The 24,533-nt window shown below is 36.2% G+C and overlaps 1 protein-coding gene across 1 annotated transcript in view; it reads left to right on the forward strand.

Annotated features, from left to right (window-relative positions):
- Positions 1-181: 181 nt before the first annotated feature.
- The window catches only part of LOC138307200 (filamin-A-like), a 28,835-nt gene continuing 4,483 nt past the window's right edge, over positions 182-24,533 (forward strand). Inside the window, exons 1-22 of the mRNA XM_069247833.1 lie at positions 182-752; positions 5,557-5,746; positions 6,265-6,330; positions 10,098-10,311; positions 12,457-12,565; positions 13,014-13,171; positions 13,492-13,853; positions 15,311-15,518; positions 16,107-16,224; positions 16,486-16,617; positions 17,070-17,243; positions 17,867-17,977; positions 18,514-18,633; positions 18,879-19,052; positions 19,286-19,429; positions 19,776-19,901; positions 20,261-20,512; positions 20,807-20,954; positions 21,189-21,370; positions 21,674-21,937; positions 22,486-22,583; positions 23,365-23,602. Of these exons, the coding sequence (XP_069103934.1) occupies positions 449-752; positions 5,557-5,746; positions 6,265-6,330; positions 10,098-10,311; positions 12,457-12,565; positions 13,014-13,171; positions 13,492-13,853; positions 15,311-15,518; positions 16,107-16,224; positions 16,486-16,617; positions 17,070-17,243; positions 17,867-17,977; positions 18,514-18,633; positions 18,879-19,052; positions 19,286-19,429; positions 19,776-19,901; positions 20,261-20,512; positions 20,807-20,954; positions 21,189-21,370; positions 21,674-21,937; positions 22,486-22,583; positions 23,365-23,602 (3,892 nt within the window). The 5' untranslated portion in view covers positions 182-448. The remainder of the gene's footprint in view (positions 753-5,556; positions 5,747-6,264; positions 6,331-10,097; positions 10,312-12,456; positions 12,566-13,013; positions 13,172-13,491; positions 13,854-15,310; positions 15,519-16,106; positions 16,225-16,485; positions 16,618-17,069; positions 17,244-17,866; positions 17,978-18,513; positions 18,634-18,878; positions 19,053-19,285; positions 19,430-19,775; positions 19,902-20,260; positions 20,513-20,806; positions 20,955-21,188; positions 21,371-21,673; positions 21,938-22,485; positions 22,584-23,364; positions 23,603-24,533) is intronic.

The following is a 24,533-nucleotide window of genomic DNA, read 5'->3' on the forward strand; positions in this document are numbered from 1 at the left end:
AAATTTCGCATCGCTTTAATCTACCTATAAAATACACCTAAAACACTATAAATCACTCGATAGATAAGATTAACGATACACATTGCGCGCTGACTCTACCATCGTACCGTTCTCGGCCGAAGCGGACCTATCGCTTACCCAGTACAAAAGCAACACCTGAAGTTACAACATCGGATAAATTTCGCTTACTGATCACGCATTCGTATGTTCTGTAGTAGAGGTGTTTCCATGTCGTTAAACCCGTCAACCGTGCGATCCTATAGACTGTATATCTACACAGGGAATGTCTGATGGGCGGAGGACCTCAACCTTCTAGTTAACTGAAGTGTTGGTCTCGCTTGGGATTTTAATTCGGGATGTTTTCTTACGATAGTGTGTAAGCGGCTGGTTGTCTGTGAATTGTTTTAGATTTGATTAAATCTTGGTGAGTAATTACGATATCAGTGTCATGTCCCTAATGAACGGATCGCACGGTCCACTCGTGCCCACGGACAATGTCCAGTGGATGCAGATCCAGAGGGATACATTCACGAACTGGGTGAACGAGCAGCTCAAATCTAAAGGTTCGGAAATTCATGACCTGAGAACAGATTTCGCAGATGGTGTCAAACTTGTTGCTCTTGTGGAAGCTCTAAAACGACAGAAATTACCAGGGACTGTCTCAAAACCGAGTAATCAGTATGAGAAACTCCAAAACATCACCGTGGCCCTGGAGGGGATCGCGGCCGACAATGTCCGCATCATCAACATTGGTAGGTGGTCGCGTGGTCAGTCTGGAAAGTGTCATGCTTCTCTGATATCATTAAGATTATTTTTGTTTTGTTAAATGATGATCAACATATAACTTGATACGTAATGACGAATTGGATACATTTGATTTCTTGCCTACCCAAAACATCTGCATAAAGCATTATACAATTAGTTTAATTAGTTATATTGTGAGTCAGATTTTATAATAGGTTTATACATATACATAGAAAGTTAATTTACTGTCATATTTCATTTACAGATAAGCGATGATTTTATTTGATTTACAGTCTTAATTTACCTTATCGAACACCTCGGTGATATGTGTCTTCATCGTGTCCGCCAATATTACATAATTCTATAAAATAAACAAAAAATGTTCAAAACCTCAGATTGGCCTATATTTAACACTGATTTTAGAAGTTTTAATTAAATTAAGTTGGAAACTTACCAGGAGTTAAAGCCTAACGCTCACATAGTGTGTTGACATTAACCACAAAATACATAATATAGTGTGTTTGAATAGGATTTAGTTAAAGACGTATTTATTTACGTCAAATTATGCCATAAAATACAAATTTACCTCGGGAAATATTGTAGCCCTTGGTTGATAAACTTACATATATGTTCACTCAGCCGTGAAATATATGCGCTCCTACTGATAATATATGCAAATGATTTCACATACAGGTTTTGCCAGTTATAACACTGCTTTTGTCATCCGTGATTACTTAACATTTTTATTAATTATCTTAACATTTGTCATAAACTTCAAAGCCTCAAATATATTGTATTGAACTGCTGTATTAATGCATCTTTAACGTAATTGTAAACACGAAGGAATACAGGAAATGGATTTTAATTAAGTATACATTACGCCGGCATCCAACCATATGATCTATATTGAAATATAAATACTTGAGGTACATACTGTTTAAATACCTCAATATCAGGTGAATGTATCATTCATTTACTGGTATAGAGGTATAGCTGCACGTCTGCAGTATGTATGTCATACCATATAAGTATGGTAAAGCAGTATAATAATCTGATATTGACACATCCAAATACACACACTATACCATGGTGCTCGATATTTATTATATATCTTTATATTTACGTACAATTCATTATATGACTGAGCATAATGTTTAACGTTTTGTTAGGGTTGTCAGGATTTGGAAAGAAAGAGGCAAACATATTTGCTTCATTGTAAGATCGGCTATATATATAGCAAATGATACCTAAAATAATTACGCAATGCGTGGTGAGAGGACGGTGACCAGAGGAAACCTAATCACAGACACATACACGTAATTGATAGGTTATTCATGCCCCGTTAAAGTCAATAAATGAAGGTTTTCTCATCTGCCCGGGAATACAATTTTAAGTACCCACCCACACACGTAAACGATCAGCTTGTAAACAGGTCGCACCTATGACAAATACTGAACTACACCATGCTTTTCATTTCTAGATTTTAGTGAATTACTACAGGTTTGTATCTGGTATATGTGCTGTGACAATCACCACTTAGGTTTAAGATGTATCACATGTCATAGATGAGTTCAAATTTGACTTCACGCCTGCTTAGATGTTCGTCTTTATGATCCATCAATGATAGTTAGCCTTCTGTCGACGTGATATTCCTTTGATGTTGTTCATTCTCGTGTTAAGAACATTCTATATTCCTAAAGATGTTATGGCTGCGGATGCACACATTTTCATTTGTCTGTTAAACAGCAGGTTACTTCAGAAATATCATTAACATTCACGTAGGGTTAGACATTTGTCTGCTGATTGTATTTCGACGTACGCCTAGGTTGTCATCGAAAAGAGGATTGGGGGGTCCAAAATACCCCTTACAATGTATCACAGTTTAGATAGAAAAAATAGTGGGGCCTTTATGGAACGGGCGATTTAGTTACTTGTTTCAAAGAAAACCGAATTACAGATATGTGAATTACGTCTTAAACCAGGACTTACTAGTTCTTGTGAACAGTTGTTTTTGTTGTTATTCTATCATAGAAATGATGTCGTTGCCCCAGTAACAAAACTCTAATCACATGTGTCTCTTTAACAGTCGTGCTGATATAACCTTAACTATGGAGATTTTCTTGTTCTTAAAACGGAAGAGCCTTGGATGTGTATGTCTTCATGACCCACAATATGCCATTGAAACCCATTGGCGTATGACTTGGCACTTCGTGACACCCGTCCCTTATGTATCTGCCTGTTGGGTCACTGTCACACAATATTTCATACGACCATGGCAAGTGACTGCCTGGAGTAGATGGTTCGCGGTTATCAGTATGATATGACCGGATGGGGTATGTTGTTTAGTGTCGTTGGCGGCATGCTTCAGTGATATAGCAAATAAAAAGGGCAACAGTTCCACTATACAAGATGACACAACACGGACATACAGCAGTCTTCCAAAATATAATACATTTACACAAGCAACACACTGCTTACAGGGTAGATCGTCCTTAAATGATACTGGATGTTAGGACTTTAGATCTTATCAACCAACCAACGTCCCTTGATAGTGATTTAAGTCCACAATATGAAGAAAAAAGACATAAACAGAAGTCACAGGCTAATTATAATTGTATCTTCACATCGTCCTTTCTAATTCAATTTGGTTCCATACTGAGAGACTTCCAATGTCAAATAAGAGATAACACATCAAAGGCATATCAATACAAGTCTTTCAACTATAATGCTGTTTTGTGATTCTGTAAAATCGTGTATTATTTCTTGCTTATGTTAATAATAACCTTGATCGAATAATGGCGTCACCAGGATGTAAAATATTGTATTCAAAAGCAGCGAGGCAGAACTAGAGAAATAAAACTGAAATGTCGGAAGTTGAAAGTGAAGCAGTTTTGGATGAACTGTGCAGATGTATAAGAATGTGGTGTCTAGCTAGTCACACTTGGGTACATGATGGGACAACGACAAAGAGACAGGTTATATGGTGATAATCTCGGCGAACATTGAGTTTTCGTAATCACCAGCTATGAAGAAAGTTATGCCCTCACCGATAGTCTGTCATGTTTGTAACAGCAAGATTGAAGCAGAGATAGCTTTGTACATAATATGAATGTATTTTATGTGTATGCTACATTGCCGAGACGATGCATACATTTATATCACCAAATATCTTAGTTTGAAGAACAGTGTATAAATTGTCCATTAAAAGGTATCAAAATAACCAATAGCATTTTTCCCTATTCGTTAAGGACGAAAACCCCTTAGCAGACAGGGAACACAATTCTCAAAAAGTGTAGTAGTATATCTATCTGACTCATCGCAATGAGATGTCGTTGCTCATCGTCATTTTCATCTTCATTACATGCCATCCTGCGATTCTGTTGTAGGTCTAACACACAGAGGAAACTCTGTTAGCAAGTCGTCAACTATAAGAGGTAACCTTTTAGGGATAGTTAGAAGTTACCTTTATTGTGAACCACGACTGTAGCTAAGATATGGCTATAGATAATAGCGTTAGAATTCTAGGTCATCTTCTTTGTCAACCATGGATATAGCTAAGCACGATCATATATATTTAGTGATAGATTATTTATATAGTGTCTAATCCGCATTAAACACCTGGGTCATACAAGCGTATCGTAATAGTGCTTAATTTCATATTTAAAAGCGTATGGAATACAGACCTAAACAGCACAAATACCATTCAGTATTACAGGACATTCTTCACATTCCTGATTAAATGTATTCATGATCAAGTATCCTGCTACAGCGACATCGCCATATCCAAATGCAATTATTAAACTAAAAAAGGTTTTACTTTTATTTTGAGTATTTTGTAATGATTTTTTATACAGTCCGAACTATTTTAGAAAGCTTTGTATGCCATTTTGGACACTGTTGTCTCTTTGATCCTACAGTATTCACTATGTTTAAGATTCCTTCTTGTGACTATGTTGTAACTTATTTGGATATTTCGTAGACACATCAATTATGATTCCCTCTCTTTTGTTTCCATTTCCAATATCAATACCCTAAGCAACTCGATCATTCTTTATAACCACTAGAAAGATACTTTAGTCCTTAAATATGATATATAGAATTTCGAGATTCCTGTGACATCCCACACTTGTTATCAATTATATGATATACATGTACCCATCTTCCGCACGTCAAGCTTTAATTTGCATCTTTTTCATTTTTTATTTGATTTTGCACGATTTTTTGCTTTATACGCCTTAAAATAGTATATACACTGTATTAAATAGCAAAAACAATCTTCGCATTTTGATTCCAATCGCTACTTTAGACGTAAATCCATACATTGGCATATTCACATTAATAGCATGACACGAGTTATGATCTAGAAATAATAATAGAGTACAGCATGATGATTGGAATAAACTGCTTACTTTTATTGTTTATAGGTGCAAAGGGAAAACAAACTATTTTACGTAAACTAAAAATATTTCCCTTTACATGTTTATAGGATATTTAACGACTACCACACACTTTGTCATGTTAATTTTATATATGCATGTAGTAGTCTCTAGGGTGATCACAAATTAATTGTTACCAATGTGGTAAAGACAAAGACAGTAAGGGAAATATTAAGGATAATCACAAAAATATTGATTATCACGATTTATTTAGTATTGTCGTGAGTAATTACACATTCTCTGTGATGCATTTCTTGCAGACAGTAAAGCGATTATCAAGAGCAATCAAGAAAATTGTTTTTATTACGTTTTATTCGGAGAAAGTAGATATATTGCCGTAAGTAACCATGGATTATCCGCCATACATTTGTTACAGATAGTAAAGAGATTCTCGAAGGTAACCACAAACTCATTCTAGCACTTATATGGCAGCTCATCATAAGGTATCAAATCGGGTTATCAAACATTCAGCACCGGAACTGGATGTTGGCATGGTTACAGGCAGTACTTCCGGAGTGCAATATAACAAACTTTACCACCGATTGGACCGACGGGAGCGCCCTTTTGTAAGTTAAACATGACGCCAAACTGTATCGTCTGTCAAACCATATGAAGACGATTTGCATTATTCGAAGATGTAATTAAAAAATACAAATAATAATATATGCCATTTTTCATTTGTGCTTAATATTGTCCATTATACGATAAACATATTTTCGGTATGTACATCACAAGTCCCGTGTTTTGCGATATCTTACAGATACAATATCGTGCGACTCGCGCGTTGAAAATGTGACGTCACGTGATAAGTTTATTAGACTGAACTTTCCCACTAGTGCTAGATTGTTTCTGACTCGTACTAATCAGAAGCTATGATATCTTTTACTTTAATATTAATTTACATGTGATAAACAGAACTGATGGCTGTATCAGAATATGTAGACTGGGCTTGTCTTATCTATGACCTATACATGGGTCATTAATTAATCATTACACCTTTCATACTTAGTAGATTTCTTAGTGTGAATGACTGATAGGCAAATTATTAATTTGTTTTTAATAATCAGTGTTCATTACCTTCCAGTGCGCTGTTGGACTTTTGTGTACCTGGATTGTTCCCTGACTGGAGGTCATGTGACAGATCCGACAGGTAATTAATGTACAGTATGGTACGGATATGGAGTTAATTGGACAAACATATACAGAATACATACATGTAGTAATATACCACTTCATTAAAATTATGTTAACATGTAGTTGATTACGATTGAGGTGAACATAACGATGGTAATGTGGCACATAGTTTTGGCGAAAAGATTTGTGCCTGAAATTTAATAAATTGTGCAAGTGAAAACCAACATCTCGATTAATTTCACATTTTTAGACTTTGTTGGAGCCACTTTGCGTGTATTGTTATCAGTTTCGCAGCAATTTATTTCGCGATTTTTTATCCCCCCCTCCAAGAAATGTACGAAATTTAATAGCACTTGAAAAAACAGACATTATAACACATGATACTTGTAATATATGTGGTTTCAATGACCAATATAGTGAAGAACAGTACTATAGCTGACGTGAATGCTGTCCACTGAGATCACCTATGTCCAGTAGTGTAGAACTGACCGCTGACAATGTCCTGTTGTTAATAGATAATTATATACTGTGTGGTGGGCGGTTCCTTGACTTCTAATCTCAGTATGAAACTGACACCGCTACCCATTGAGAATCCGACCTGGAGGAATTTCTTTCAGAACATGTACCGAGAAATGATGGGTCGACATCGTATACGTAGCGACGATCGGGTTAGCTCTGTCCATCCAAGCATGTAATGTGTGTGAAGTTGTGGACTGGAAACCCTGTCCTCGGGAATGTTTACTTTAGGAATGTCACTAGATCTGTGGCATGGAAAGTTCTCAAACCCACTTCGGCAATAAGATGTAATGATAAACAACAATAACACGAAATGATGTCATGCACTGACTACTCATATGTAGATATAATACTGGTGTAACACACTGTCATGTTTTTGTTTCGTGAATGTTTAGCCTGAGATAGAAAGTTTCCCGACGCAATGGCTGGACATTAACAAGGACACACTTAGGTGTATCAGGTGTAAATTGATTATAAAACCTATGAACACGAATTAGCGTAATACATGTATTAGGTTTTAATTATGTAACCACACTGTCTTATTTGCGATATACAGGTAAACTAAAACAAAGTGTCATTGAAGATGGTTGCGATATGCAATGTTTACATCCGAATGTATAATAATCACAGCATAGCTACTTGAATCTGTATATAATTTTGGTTTATTAAAGATGTATATCAGATTAAAATGGAGGTCACAAATGGTCCCTATAACTTAACCCATGTGATCGATGAGGATGGTTGTATCCTGTTGTGGTGAATTGAAAATTAAACTACACGAAAATTACACCATCTACCTAGCGTTTAGCCTCTGGGCCTGTCATCAATGGTCTAATATATAGACACTATGAGATGACCTCTCTACTGTCATACACATCCTTCTATCCTGTTTACCACAACTGACCGGGAACTGTGTTTCCCAACACTGTATCAAACAACAATACATGTACTGATATTTACGCATTTTGTATTTTTCAAATGTAAATTTTTCTGAACCTTTTTTGTTTTGTTTTAAGTCCTCCGGTCACAATCCACAATACATTGTTGTCTTTCTCTAGAAACTGTCATCTTTTTACTACATATGGAATTGTTTGCACTATGGTATTTGCGTCAGATTACACAATATGTGAAAGTATATTGAGGTTTGCTTGGAAAATAATTTTTTTCAAAGTGAGATTTGAAATTTAATTATCATAGTAAATGAAGCATGACCGGCACCCTTCAATGGTCGTTAAATGTGTATATTTTACATGAAAGGGATAATGACTTTCTGGACGGTTTAAAGGCCCATTACCTTTCCGGAGCAAAATATAAAGGTTTCTTAAAAAACATTAATAACATAAGAAAATGCATACCGATGACCTAAAATCAGGTTACGACACCAAATATATGCAAGATTTCCTGTAATGTATGAAAATAGTGGAGAGTCAATTCGCTGTTTTGACGTCTGGCGCAGTGATAATCAACTACCGCGCGGTATTTAGGACGACGGCGGGAAACATAATACGACCCGCGTTATGAAAATAAACATTTTATTTATTTTAATCAAATCGTTCAGAAGGTGATGATAAATGTAGTATTAACGGTAAGTTAATAATTTTTAAAATTATCGATCTTGTTTTGCATTCCCATTTTAAAAATTAAAAGCCGTTTCGGAAAGGTAGTGGGCCTTTAAAGAACATGATCTCATTTTATAATAAAATACCATAGCAGAGGTTTGTCATTGCTTAAATAATATAATTTTCAATTTGCTTCATATTTATGGAATTTCAGCACCGAGTTTTAAAATTAATTTATAGAACAGATAGAAACAAATTATATATTATTTATATACAGGAAGTAGTAAAATATAAACATAATCAACACTGGTACAATTATCACGGAAAATGTAGTGTATGCAGGAATACCTTACACAGTTATTTAGTTTTGCAATAGTTGTATATCAGTCGTACAATACATTTCGGCATATTTTACATGTGCCACGATTGAAGGTCGAATGGTCCATCAGCTATTTTCTGTATTGAGTGTGTGTATTGAGAGTGCTGACATCAATACGTGTGATATTGAGACGAAACACGAATTTATGACAGCTGACATACACTGCCGTATCAGATCGACGATATAAATGTTAAGTGTATCCTAACATGTGAACAAATCCATATGTCATCGACCAGGCTGGACCATTAACCCCGTTACTCAATTCACAAACATTAGACAAAGTCATTTAGTTCTATATTTTAAAGTCTGTATACCAGAAGTAGTAATGTTTCTATCACTGTAGGCTAAAACAGCCAACGCAATATGCTAAACAGCTACTGTAACAAAAGACATTATTCCGTCCGCATATTTCATTCCAGTTTACCTTTACACCGCGGCGACCAGAGAACACAATATTCATCTGTACGTGATCAATTCAGTCAACTCAGCGCAATTAGATATAACTTTATAAGTTTTTGACCTACATATATGTATTTTCCTTACTTATTTTATTTAAGGACTAACTTGAATAGATTTTTTATGTCATGGAGTGTATTCTAAATAAACCGCGAAGCGGTTTATGATGAGAGTACACTCAGATTTTTGTATTATATCTCCATAACATAAAAAAATCTATTCAAATTAATCCCGATAATTCAATTTATTAAAACATTCTCTTCTATATTCAAAATTCATTTTGGGACTCTTTTGTCTATGAAATTATACGCCGTCATCTTAGCCAATCAGAAGCAACATTACAAACGGCGACGCCATCTTTTCCTTTATGGGCTGATAAAGTAAATTTGTAAGCCAATTAAAATGCTCGTAATAAGCAAAATTGAATTATTTTTATATGTTTAACAAAACTGCGATAACTCGGGGTTCAAATCTTACCTTGTCAAACTTTTGGCGGGTAAATACTTAAGGGTAAGCGGAATTCAGAAAATACAGAATAGGGTTTAGAATACAGTGAGATGAATCAGAGCATTATCGTGCCTATCAGATCATAGAGAAAGGAAACACAGTTCATAAAAATAAGATTATCATTTTGCTTAATGAAGAAATATTTTTTCTAGAGTTTAAAACGTATTTAGATTTTTACTCATAACGATATTGCACATATGAATATCTTTCTTTGTTCAAGAATCCATGCAATTTTTACATTTGATTTACAACCAATCAAATACGCAACCTATACTATATTCATAATACAAAATCACATATTGGCAATAGTCAGGCTTTTGGTCGAATATCGAACATTATTAACTCCATAACATCATATCTTTTCAGGGAAAATAATTGCAGAAAGGCAATGAAGTTAGCCAAACAACAATTTGGAATACCTCTAATTCTTCGTCCGGAATACATGGCGAGTCCAGAACTTGACGAGATGTCGGCTATAACCTATCTGTCATACTTTATGAAAGTCGGGGCCCCCGGATACAATTCGTGTCTACAAAGGCTTCAGCCACTAGTACGCAACACAACCGTATTTAACTTTACGGTAAGTCACCTGTGGTGTGTTAAAGTGAAATAAGCATTGGTACAGATAACAGGTGTTTCCATTCTCTCTAAACTTCGCTATATTTCCATGTTTATGGTGACATACTAATTAATATGCGGATGATGTCAGTATAATATGACTACAGGCAGTAGCCCGAGATAGCTATACAGGTAGGTGTAATACTTTAATCATAAGTGTCTCCAGCGGTCTTAGTGGGATAGTGCTAGAACATGGGAGAGGATATACCACAGCCTCCCTAAACATCAACACGCCAAACACAATGCAGACAGGGGTACTGTCCTTAAATGGCCTTATGGTGCAAATATAGTGCTAAGTCAGCTGACCATCCAACAAATCAACGTGATGGAGTAGATAGTTGGTTGGTTGAGTTCGCTTAACGCGGTGTTAATTGCCGACGACGTCATCTGTTTGTGAAAAGTTGCATTTGGAAGCGTGCTTCTTTTGAGAGACTGTGATATGTTGTGCTGTTTTGCGTAACGTAGTGATTTACTCCCGAACCAAAAACTTCTAATATGGGCGAATAATAGTTTATATTGTACCAACTTAGGTAAACAAAAGGCAATGAAGTGAGAATTTAGGTAACCAGAAGTTATTCAAACGTTAGTCACCTTTTATTTAATGAAAACAACAGGTTTAATCACGCCATGAATAATGAAAACATATGCAACATAGACATACATGTGTAGCATGTTACTCAATTCCCTATTGAATATTATATGGTAAATACTATATAATTGCATTCGTCATCTAGAAAATTTGTTAAAACAGATTTTGTGACTCCATTACGCTGTACTGCAAAAAAAACCCCGTCATTTCCAGATAAGTACAAGATAATAAATTAAGTATATTTGGCCTGATATACCTAAACAGAGTCAAAGCTCTTCTTTATGAATTTAATCCAGTCGTAATACGCTCTGTCAATATCAAGTCATGCAGGATATACCAATATTGCGTCCGATTGAAAGGTGATTTGTGAAATCTTGACCTAGGCTTTAAAAATAAAAAAGGCTAATACAGTACACTAAATCCATCATTTTACATTTTTCTTTTTCTATAATACAGATATGTGGCGTCTTTCCATCAAAACAATTGATAGTTGTTTAATCATTTCATGTGGTTTAAGTCGGCTTTCATAATCGAAACCTGCTTATGTGGTAAATGTAGTTTGAACAAAGGCAGCATACACCTTCCTAGTAGGTGGTTTAGTAGATCCTGATTGTTACGTCATGTGTTCATTAACTTAAATGCATATATTATTTAGATCAATTTTTGCATATAACGTTGTTTTTTTATCTTCATAATGTTAGTAACTTTTGATGGTGAATAACATATTAAAAGCTCTTCGTGATTCGTAAATATGAAAATTATGGCACATATAACTTAAATAAGGGGATCATACCTGTATTGTGTGGATAATCTTAATAATCCGTACATCTCTACCACGGCAGTCAGTAACGTACATGTATAACATGATCAGACATTTAATACTTATTGTGTCATAAATAGACACAGGGATACTCGTGCTTTACCTTGACACACAGGGATACTCGTGCTTTACCTTGACACATAGAGATACACGTGTTTTACCTTGACACACAGAGATACACGTGTTTTACCTTAATTGATATAGATACCTGCGGACAGGTATCATGGTATTTGTAGTTGTATACATGGGTATAAATAGTTACACGATGCGTAGAATAGCATGTCAACATGCAGCCATAACATACCTCTACGTAATGTAACTGTAGAGTTTTCGTACCCGAGATCCGACACCTACAATGACGGATTGTGCTGTACCTGAACGTTTAGTTTATTACTCACTCTGACACACCCCAGATATTATTACATAAACATATATATTACTTTCAGTAAAAGCTACGTTTATATAAATCGACCTTTCCTACATGTGTACCTCATACACAGACTATGCTATGCACTTTATATTGCAGTTATTATTGTCAATTTAGTTACAAATAGAAGTGTTGCTGGTAGGTATGTTTACAAGTTAGGTTAAAATGTCTTAAGTTGGTCTGTATCTGTGTAGTTACAGTTAATCAGTGTAACAATTACAGTGTAATGGAATACCTACCACAATGACAACATAGCTGGTCTATTTTGCAGACCGACTGGAATGATGGCCGGGTGTTGTGTGAACTCGTTTCCAATCTAGGAGCTTCCATTCCGAGCTGGCCCGAGGGTAACGTCTCCAGCATAGACCTTCTACAACAAGGTAACATTGCCCATGGGGTCACATCTATTTATATTCAAGGCATTGGGTACTACTGATGTAACCGTCGTACCTATAATTAAGGCTTCACACTTTGGTGGTTCTTAGATTTCAATTTATATGTACAGCGTTTAATATCTCTCTCGGTATTTAACGTGCCCCATATCCAACACCTGAGATGGCCAGTAACTTGTATAAGTGTTAAAATCAAATAAAACAGATGAAATGAATACATACTGTAAAGAGTTATCATTAAATACCCGCGAATCAGTTGCTGCGCCTCCAATTGTATGTTTTATCGCCGAAGATGTTGGTAAATACCATAAATAAGTAAATGAACGAGTTATCATTACATAACATGTTGCTGCTTTTGCGCATTTGCTTTTCCTGCTTTTTGTTTTTTCGTTGTACTATGTTTAATTTATAATGGAATGAATGTTTATTGGTTAAGGTATAAACGGTGGAAAGCGTCTTAATGTGGAGCCTGTGGTTACTGCCGCCGATATGGCGGAGGAGGAGACCGAACATCTTGGTATCATGGCGTACGCCGCGAGGTTCCTTCATCTAAACCCTGTCGCTGGCAAACTGTTTGGTGACACCAGCCAACAAGTATGTACTTAATAGTACAGAGGGGAAACAATGCACACACTATCTAAAATAACAAAACCAATATGATTTGATTAGCGTATTCCATCTAGTACCATAAATTTACTTTCCTCGTGAGCATTAGTAATTTTAATATTTCTTAATGATGTATTAAAACACAATTGGTATTTGTAGCGAATACAACCAATGACAATAGCGTGCATTGAATATTGGCAGCATCAACTTAATCAACTTATTCATTACGAATTATACAGTATAACTCATTGAAATGTTTACTAAATAACGTATCCCTCTACTAAGTAACAATAATTTTTTTAACATAGGTGATCGTTCTAGAGAAGCGTCCTTCCACAAGTATAGAGAAGCGTCCCTCCTTACGACAGATGTATCACATCCCCTTGCCACCCGTACCTACCGGGAACCGGAACGCTGTCCGAGTGGTGAACAGGGAGACGACAACCAAGGTGGTGTATTCCCGGGACATGGAGCCTACAATCCGAACCTATACCGTTAATCCGGAACCGGAACAGATTGTATACACAGTAGACCCACAACCTGTCAAGGCCTTGTATGCCAACCCACAGCAAACAGTGACAGTCCGACACCATCAATACAGGGATCCCAACCCACAACAGACCGTGACAGTCCGGCACCACCGACAGAGGGAACCCGACCCGTCTTACTAGTAAGTCACCATTCATAATATGTTTAACTAGCGACACCATCGACAGAGAGAACCCGAGCCGTCTTACTAGTAAGTCACCCTTTATAATAGGTTTAACTAGCGACACCACCGACAGAGGGAACCCGACCCGTCTTACTAGTAAGTCACCCTTCATAATAGTTTAACTAGCGACACTACCGACAAAGGGAACCCGACCCGTCTTACTAGAAGTCACCCTCTATAATAGGTTTACTAGCACACACCGACAGAGAGGAACCCGACCCGTCTTACTAGTAAGTCACCCTTTATAATAGGTTTAACTAGCGACACCACCGACAGAGGGAACCCGACCCGTCTTACTAGTAAGTCACCCTTCATAATAGGTTTAACTAGCGACACCACCGACAGAGGGAACCCGACCCGTCTTACTAGTAAGTCACCCTTCATAATAGGTTTAACTAGCGACACCACCGACAAAGGGAACCCGACCCGTCTTACTAGTAAGTCACCCTTTATAATAAGTTTAACTAGCGACACCACCGACAGAGGGAACCCGACCCGTCTTACTAGTAAGTCACCCTTCATAATAGGTTTAACTAGCGACACCACCGACAGAGGGAACCCGACCCGTCTTACTAGTAAGTCACCCTTCATAATAGGTTTAACTAGCGACACCACCGACAGAGGGAACCCGACCCGTCTTACTAGTAAGTCACCCTTCATAATAGGTTTAACTAGCGACACCATCACAGAGGGAACCCGACCCGTCTTACTAGTAAGTCACCCTTCATAATAGGTTTAAATAGCGACACCATCACAGAGGGAACCCGACCCGTCTTAATAGTAAGTCACCCTACATATTAGGTTTAACTTACCAGCGAATTTTGTCACCATAATAGAACCTCACTCAAAGCTCTCAATTGTTTATCGAAAGCAAAACAAACAGTCGTATCTATATCGTCAAAACATTAAAAGCCATGGCATATGAGTAATATCCTTATGTATAAATATTTTCTGTTTACCTAATATATCTCAATAGTCTTATCTCTTTATCATGGACTTACCGATATTATTTCTTCAGCATATTCAATCTAGTGCCATCGTGCCCCTCCCTCCTCTTATTCTCTAAAACTATGATAGTAATGATGATATTTGTGATAGTGAGGTGACAATGTGATAGAATTTTTTATATTGATGCATACCCTATGAAAAGCCATGCATATATGTGTATGTTCACGCTTTCACTATGTCTTAGTGAATACAAAATCTTGAAACATGAATCTTTGTTTGTGGACTTGAAACTATCACCATATTCCAATTGTTTGTCCTGTCTAATGTAAAATTATTACAAAATGTGAAAACTAGTAATAGAACCGTCTATTAGGGGTAATTACTATATTAAATGAACATAGATCATATTATAGTTCTCTTCAACAGAAATGCACAAAGCTTTCAGTTACTTGTTGTTATATTTTCAGCGTTATGTCTCCAACACCCCACAGGGTGAATGAACGTGACGAAACGAGGATATATAGTCTGATGAACGCTACAGTAGGCGACAAACTAGAGAAGACTTTTAACTTTGTCCGTCGGCCTTCGCTTCGTGCTGCCACAAAAAGTGAATTATTGGAAGACCACGGTGTCAAGATCGAGACGTACTCGGTCGGTGTCATCATAACGGAAAAGGTATGTTGTAGGACTTTTGGACATATAAAATGTTTTCTTACTTAGGCGCCATTGAAATTATCTCATAGATGACCTTAACTAGGGCGATCCGGAGTTTCCATTCCTGCAAGCATGCAGTAAAATCAAAATTGAAGCGGGGTATCTGACATTCCTATATGAAGAATAGTCTGGCCGCTTTGTGTGAATTTTCCATTGCCTTTGGCACGTAACAGTCATTAGACAAACGCCAGTAAAACACAAGATACGATGCGAAAAAGGCACAATCCGAATGATAATATGAAATAATAACAATACATGACGGATTGGCAAAACACAACTAAATGTGTAAAAAGAAAAAAGAAAAAAAAACGAAAAAAAAAAACGAAATAGACTACGCAGCGAAAGAAATACCCAAATCAGTTGCCGTTAATAGCTGAGTCGAATTAAGTGAGACATATGTATAGAGCCTAATAACATCCGCGATTGGATAGGACCTGAAGATGTTATTTCATTAATGCTTCCGATATTGTATAAGATTTCCTATATTTGTTACTAGTGATATCTTATTTAGTGCTGGTAATTGTTATACAATGTAATACTCTGTTGCAGCACCATGATATCGTTAGTAAGGATGAGGTGCGAGTGGAAGCTCTATCGCCCACCGGCCGACTTATCAAGATGACTGGCGATGGCTGTTACCATGCCAACTTCTCAGCAGACGAGATAGGTTAGTTGTCAACGCCATCAACAGTATGACGATACATATCTCGCTAATCATTACCAAAACAGGTGTATCCAAACGCACATGCTGTGTTCCAAGAAAGCCTTTTTGTAACCAAGAAGGTTACCAAAATACCCGTAACACAGAAGAAAAAAATACCCCACACAACAAAGCATTGATCTTCAAAATAAAAAAGAGCAAAAATGTTCGTAATCTCTTTTTCTGACCATCTCATCATCTTTGATGTTTATTTTTATCCTTCCCCAGGTGAATGGCTGATTAAAGTGTTTGTCAACGATAGACAGGTAAACTCGTGTCCCATGGACGTCAGTGATCCCTCACAGGTCAAGGTCAGCGGTATAAAGCAGGGCATTGTGGGAAAACCGCAGACATTCAAAGGTGCGGGCATTCGAAAAATTGGCGATAAAGCGTCTATACTACCCTATGATTTTAATGTGATATTTCGGTTACATGTAGTTTGAGAGTTACCTAAACACATTTCAGTTAGGTGTCTGATTTTGTTTTCTATTTCAATTTCAATAAAACCATATATATTTCAATGAAATCGCAAAAATGGACAAAAGGCAAGACATGAGTAAGTCATATCGCTGCTTTGTGGATTTTTTATATGGCAATAAGTCATCAAGTTACTGTTTTGGCGAATAAGACAGGCATGATTTCAGTTTGACAATGAATCACCTTATCACTATATTGCTTAAATACGATACAGTAAAGTTTTGCAAGAGTTGTATGCAAAGTTAATGTAGATAATAACATAGCATGGTTACATATTTTCTAAAAGTGTTACAATTTGGTGAATGGATGTTATAACGTAATATATCTTCCTTCAGTGGACTGTCGTAAGGCTGGCTCGGGTGAAGTGGAAGTTCAGATTGATCACAAACGTGGAAATGTTCCGTGTTACATTACTCGGACAGACACCAACATGTTCCAGGCCAAATACACCCCACTGTATCCCGGGATACACAGGATGAGAGTCAGCTTCAATGCCGCCGATATCAGAGGTGGGTGGTGCTAATGTAACAAATAACAAACTATGTCAACTGAAATAGATTAACCAATTATATAACGAAGGGGTTCAGAATAAGCGGTTCAGTTTTAACTCTCTCTATATCAATGTGAATAGTTTGTGTGTTAAGCAACAAACCTAATTTGATATACTTATATGTAACAAGAATGGTCACCGATAATATCGCCAAAACCCAAAGCAGCATACTAGTCACGATATACATAAAATATCAGATTTATTTGTAATAAATATTATTTTTGACAAGTTGAAACGAATGGTTTATTTTAAATGTGTGACATATATGTAACATTCCGGTTTTTTAATGCAATACAATCAATACACAATCGTGATGAAATCGATATGAATCTTATGCCCCAACTGAATATGTCCTTCATTTTCTGTACTAGTAACGTACTAGTAACTTCTTTGTAATAAATACTATTTGTGACTATAAACATTTCAATTTGGTGTCGAAATTTGAAACGAATTGTTGTTTTAAATATGTGACATACATTTCACATTCCGGTCATTTAATGCAATATAATCAAATCGATGAAATCGATATGAATCTTATGTTCCAACTAAATATGCCCTACATTTTCCGTTTTTATCTGATAGAATCGGACTTCATCATCGGAGAAGGAAGCGATGGGATGCACAGACGGGCTGTGTTTGAGACTGAGATCACAGACGATGATGATGGGTTGACAAAGACAGTAAAAACAGCGTGTAAGTGTCCAATGGTTGGAATGTCATCCGGTTTATGATTCACTTAACTATATACGATGAGAAGTATTCTTTAATGATAGTAAATCGTTCTTTGACAATTATTTAATTTATTACAACCTGACACTAGTTTCATTCTTTTCGTATGATTAGAGAATGAAATACTCCAAATCATTGTTTAACCCACAACTCATAAAGGATATACAATATGTATATAGAAACATTCTGTTATATTCTTCTAACAGTACCGATTACAAAAAGTATTTTATTTCTCTTAATCCCCTAACAAAAATAAAACAGACAAAAATAAAGAAGAAGAAGAGAAAGAAAATAAAGTAAGGTATAAAGAATAGTTTAGCATGGTTTAAGCTTACGAAGTAAATTGACAATAAGTAATAAAACATAATTAATAGGAGTTATAATTGTCAGAAAAAAATACAAGTGGATTTTTGTTAAAAGGCGAATGTGTTTGTAACTGTGAATGGAATAATCTACGATCAATTTTAAGCAAACAAAAAAGATGTGTTTATTCCATACAGGTGACTGGCAGGTAGACTATGTAACGGGAGGACCTATCGAAGTTAACATGAAGGATACGTGTGATGTTAAGGTTTATAGCATGAAAGATGGGACGGTTTGTGCCTCTCCTCATCTCATCGGTAAGTAGATACAAACACTCACAAAGTGGCCTTCATAAATTATATTTATAAGAAATTTATTTAAATCCCATGTATCTATCGACATGATTTGAAATAGAATATTTGCATAATTAAGTTATCATATGTAGGTATTGTTTGATAATGAAATATGAAAAAAAGATCAATTTGATAATACATAGATTTGTCGTAATGTTGTTAACTTCATCCAATTTATCCTTATTCTCCCAACGCCCAATCCTTTTCAGTGGACTGTACAGATTCCCCTAATGGACGACTCGAGGCCAACGTTCTCCATAACGGGATAAGGTTTCCCGCAGAGATCAACGAGGAAAAACCGGATGTCTATCGAATCGTGTTCCGACCACGTGGTCCAGGTCTGTACAAGGTTTTCGTCGTTTACGATGGCGTAAATGTCAAAGGTGAGTGTTTCGTATCACACAATTTAGTGTAGACGTATACATTTTGGCAAAACTTTTACAGAGAAAATATCTTCGTTACTATGATTCTACTATTCAATTAATGTCAGTATTTTGTTAATGTTGGTCTGATCAATCAATATGACTTGAATATATTTTTGTTCCGGTTTATGAATAGAGAAATTTAAGTGTTATCGTTTTTGATGACACTTCGTTTTCCTGTTATTCTGCTATAGGGTCACCATTCATACAGGAGATAGATGAACTGACGTCACCCAAAGCTACAGGCGAGGGTCTGGTCAAAGGAGTCAAGGATTCCCCGGCCAAGTTTAATGTAGACGCCCGAGGATTCTCGGGAGATTTGTCTGTGATTATAGCAGGTACGTTACATGTATGATTATGATTAAAGACACTAGGTTCTAGATGTTGATCGATTTAAAGTTAACAAAATAAAAAAGCTTTCACGAAGACCGCTGTGTCCCGATCGCTGAGACCCTCGGTTCACCATTGCCAACATTTGTTTTACGTCATTTCGTCACCTGTGATTGCGACGTAAAAACAGAATAACACAGCATGTTGCGTTATCCCTATACAGTGCTAGTTTGTTTTAAAATATGGTAATTGAAATAATGTCAGTGCAAATTGTAAATATGATTTTCTCTGGTGGTATATGTCTTGGTACTTTTGCATGTATTACACGGTAGTTATGTTTTGTCTGTGCTGTAGGCCCTAACCAGCCTGTACAGTGTACCACCACGTCGGAGGAGGACGGGACACACACAGTAGTATATACTCCGACAGATGTCGGACTCCACAGGATCAACATACGTCTAGACGGCAAAGAAATCGACAGTAAGTACGATCAAACTAAATCCACTGGGCATATTCTATCTGGAAACTTACTTTGTCGTTGTAATTACGTTACACTCGAAATCTTCCCTTTCGACGTGTGCATATTACAGTAACTATATGTCATTTTAATGATAACTTCACACTGTTTCCTTAGATTATCCATTGATTTCTAAAAATATGCATGGATGTAAATACTATTTAATATAGTCACTTATACATTTCTTTCTCTTCCGAATAACTCTTGATATCAGCTCCTTTTAAATCCTTTTTAGCTTGCAAAACCATATTTGCACTTGGATGTGGATGACGTGCCTTCTTACAAATCATTAAATATATTGCTACTTTTTGAAATTTTACAGACAGTCCTTTTAAGCCGAGAATAGTGTGTCCTTCAAGAGTGAGAGTATCTGGAGGCTGGCGCCCCCTGGTGGACGATAGAGACCGGATACCTTTAGTGGTTAACAAAGAGAAACAGATTCCTTTCGATGCTAGTGAGGCTGGCCCAGGGGAGCTAACTGCAGATATACACGGTCCTAGCTTTAAGGTTCCTAACGCAGTAGATTCTAGAGGGTCCGGTAAACATATACTGGTGTTTACTCCTAAGGAAGAAGGTATTAATCACAAAAACAATATTTTCTCTATTAACACTCTTACCATGTTGGTAAACATAATTATGATATAAATAGAAAGCAAGATGTAAATTGATCTGTACTGATATTAATATATCTTATTATTTTCTGTATGATTAGTCTTGAAATCATGAAGGCATTTAGCAGTTTTTGTAAAATTACCACGACTGTAAACATTTTTACGGTTAATATATTGATATTAAATACATTATGACATTACCTCTTGTCTAATTATATTATTAATAAGTTTGTTTCTTCAACGTTTCCACACGACAGGTAAACATTATATAGATGTGCGGTGGAGCGGCATGGCCCTCCCTAACACTCCCTATCTGGGGTTCGCCACTCGCCAACTCGAGGGAGTCACGGACGAACAGCCCTCGTTCCAGTCTATCATCCTACTCAAGAATCCGGATGGAACCAGGTAAACTACGTAACATTGGTTAGCTTTCTACGGCCATAACATGTCTTGGATCAATCTCCTTTACAATTATATATTTCAAAAATAAACGTCATCAATACGCCAAAATACGTCACAAATTTTAAGAATTTGAAAGAAGGGGTTTCTTGCTTTAAATTAAAAACATTTTAGAATAGTTACTTTGTCAGCACTAGCTGTTATGTACAGTACATTACACGTATTGTCTCCCGTGTGCAGCAGTGACAGTGATAGTCCTGACGGGAATGATGCTCGGAAGAAGAAACGACGTGCCGTCCGTAAAATCCCCAGTTACACTAGCTCTGACTCTAACCGTCGACCTCCCAGAATCACTGTGCTACGTCATAGGTCTGACGTAGGGTACCCTCCAAACCCGCGCCTCCGCGTCCTAAAACACCAACGTGAGTCATATCACATGAGCCATACAAACACATTCATAAGAAACACTTGTAAACGTAAAATAATGTTATAAAGCTTTTCATTTAAAATTGCATTTTGACCAAATTAAAAAGTGATATTTTTTGTTGTTTAGTTTAGTAAAATTTAACAAAGTAACATATAAAAGAATAAATCTTCAAAAAAAGTATATTCTGATGCGTATCAACATGTTGTGCATTTAAAATATAAAATATCAACAACTGTATTACTTGACCAATGAGAGTCACTGATCAATAGATCATAATAGTAACAAAGGTTTCTTATAGCGAGCCTGCGGTCCAGTACCACCGTAACAGATGATGAGTCTGGAGTGGGCGGTCCCCGGATTGCAGCTGTATATGTCCCCACTAGTCCGAGCCTGAGTTCACGCTCCTCGCGCCCTCCTTCCTATAAGGTTGACGACAGTCATCACAACGGGCCAAAGTTTCCTTACGTGGCCCCAAAAGTGGTATTAACAGGCCCTGGTCTAAAGGATGCCTGGGTGGGAAAACCGACCGTGTTCTATATAGACGGCACAAATGCACCGAAAGGTAAGAAACAGTAGGTCTACATAGAACAGGCCATGATTACGTGGGGATTAATATGATGATTGTGGTGAAGAGTGCACATAGCAATCACGGTTGTTTTTATCATTAGGTACACACCGTGATATCTCAAAATGGATAAACATCAATGATTTCATCTTTCATCTAATATAAAAGATAAATGCAAATTTTATGAAACATTTCATTTCATTGAACAAATGCATGAATGTTACAATCAATTGATTGACGCAGATACTGTTTACATGAGTGAATTAATTTTATAGATTACAAAAGTTTTCGCGAGTTGGTACTATTCCACCAGTGAATTGTCAATATATTTTATTCCACCTGTGAATTGTTAATGTATTTTATTCCACCAGTGAATTCTCAATGTATTTATCTATTACACGTTAATACACCGATGTAAAAGTTGGAGAGCGACGTATTGTGGTAGAATCAAATCTTGTGTACCTCCAAAAACATGTTCATGTCATGTTCACGCCCTTCTATATATAGTGATATTTGATTACACATTTATTTATGTCCGTTCCCAGGAACTCCCGATGTACATATGAGCAGTGTTAACCATGAGATAGATGTGGACGCCAGTCCGACAGGCCCTCAGTACTACACGTGTTTCTATACACCAAAGGTAAGTCGATTGATGAGATAAACAAGCCATTCCATACTGCTATGATACTTCTATTAAACTGCACTTTCATTTGTAAACTCGTGAGTTTTGTTTTTTCGTTAGCATTTTTTTTTATTTCTAAAGTCCTAACTTAAGATGTTTTTATATCAACAACTATTAAGCATAGGTGATATTAGTAATGGCATGATGATGCTATTCAATCTTCTATAGATGTATGTTTTATTGAACAAACAATGTTATAGCTGTTGACTTAAGAGTTTGTTTGCTGATGATTTCAAATCGGTGATCACCTTGAAAAAGTCAAAACATGAGTTATATTTTCATATTGTTATTCAATAATACTTATGATGGTTTTTTTTGTAATGATATAATTAAACTTATAATTACTAAAAAAATGGCGGCCATTACAATTCCAACCTTTATAAAGGTTTGTAAACACAAACATAGCTACCTGCATTATACAGGCCTGATAAAGTTTTAAGCCTGATATGTAATTAAATTGCGCTAATGACTTGATCTGAAGTAATGTTTGTGAGCTTTTGAAAGTGCTGAAATGTTATTTGATGACCCCGTGTCAATCGGTTATCTTCCAAAAAAAAACTCTGGTGAATACTGGAGGTTGTATCTTAAAGCTGACACAAGCTACACGTGATTGAAATTTTGTCATAGATTTCTCAGAATCAATCTACAAACGGCGATGAGCACTGTATAAATTAGAATTATTTACCTCGAATAAATAAACAAAACAAGTAAAATTTACTCTGTTGTTGTTTGGACACAGGAACCTGGTGCCTACCTCCTAGACATCGGCTGGAACAAACACCCCCTTAAATGTTGCCCTTTGAAGGTAAACGTCCACAAATCGCCCGAGCAAAGATCGCCAAGCATCCGCACCACCAGTGTGACGGAAGTGGAACCACTAAACAGAGAACCACCACCGATTGAGCCTATCAATATTCGGGAGGGCGTGGTCGGACGGCCGATCACCGTCAGTATCGATACCACCAAGCTGGAGCCAGGTATGATCTCTAACCGTAGAAAGGCGTGTAATGAACATAGTAAACATTTTAAAGAATAAGATCTACAACTCATACTCAATGCAAAAAATCATCCAAATGAAATATTGAAAAATTGAAACGCATCTTAAAGTAATTACTGGCAATGTGTATAGTGCTAACAATTGAAACTGTACACAGGTGTGCAATAACTAGTATCGTTACCTATTGTACGTGGATCCTTAGTGAGTTCGACAAACAAGGATATGAGGTCATGCATGGTACTTATAAAATGTGATATATTTCAGTTCAATTATTAAAATTACAATTATTTTTGTACAATTTTGATTATCTGGACCACATTTTCTTTGTTGTTACACGGCCACTGCGGTTATTCGTTGATATGTTCTGTTATATCATTTTATCTGGTATATGTCTAGATTCCTGTCTGTTAATATAAGGGATCGATAGTATTTATTCTAAAAATTCTTTCTGTAAAGAATGATTCCTGTGTACTAGGAATCAGTTTCATTTTTGACAACTTTGTTTGTGATTTGATAAATTGATATAGGTCAATTCAATTTAATATGAACTTTGCTTAATCGCTAAACTCAATTAAGTCGAAGTGTATGTTTAACTTTAGTAAAACATATGTCTTTCTTTATCTTTTAAAACATTTATAAATACATTATGTTCATTTGCAAATATTTTATTTCGTCTTCGCAAATTTAGAACATTTACACATATATAACCACATACTAGACTATAACTCAAAATATGTATGAAATTATAAAACAAAAATGAAACATATTTTCGAAGTACATTAACTTAAAAATAAATTCAAAATCCATTCTTCAAAATAATTATCATCAATTTGTAATTTAATTTCTAAAATCAACTTACGATCTCCTATAGTGTCAAGTAAAAAACACCCGGAAACATTATATATCAAGCA

This window comes from Argopecten irradians, chromosome 14, assembly GCF_041381155.1.
Source record: "Argopecten irradians isolate NY chromosome 14, Ai_NY, whole genome shotgun sequence".
Lineage (NCBI taxonomy): Eukaryota > Metazoa > Mollusca > Bivalvia > Pectinida > Pectinidae > Argopecten > Argopecten irradians.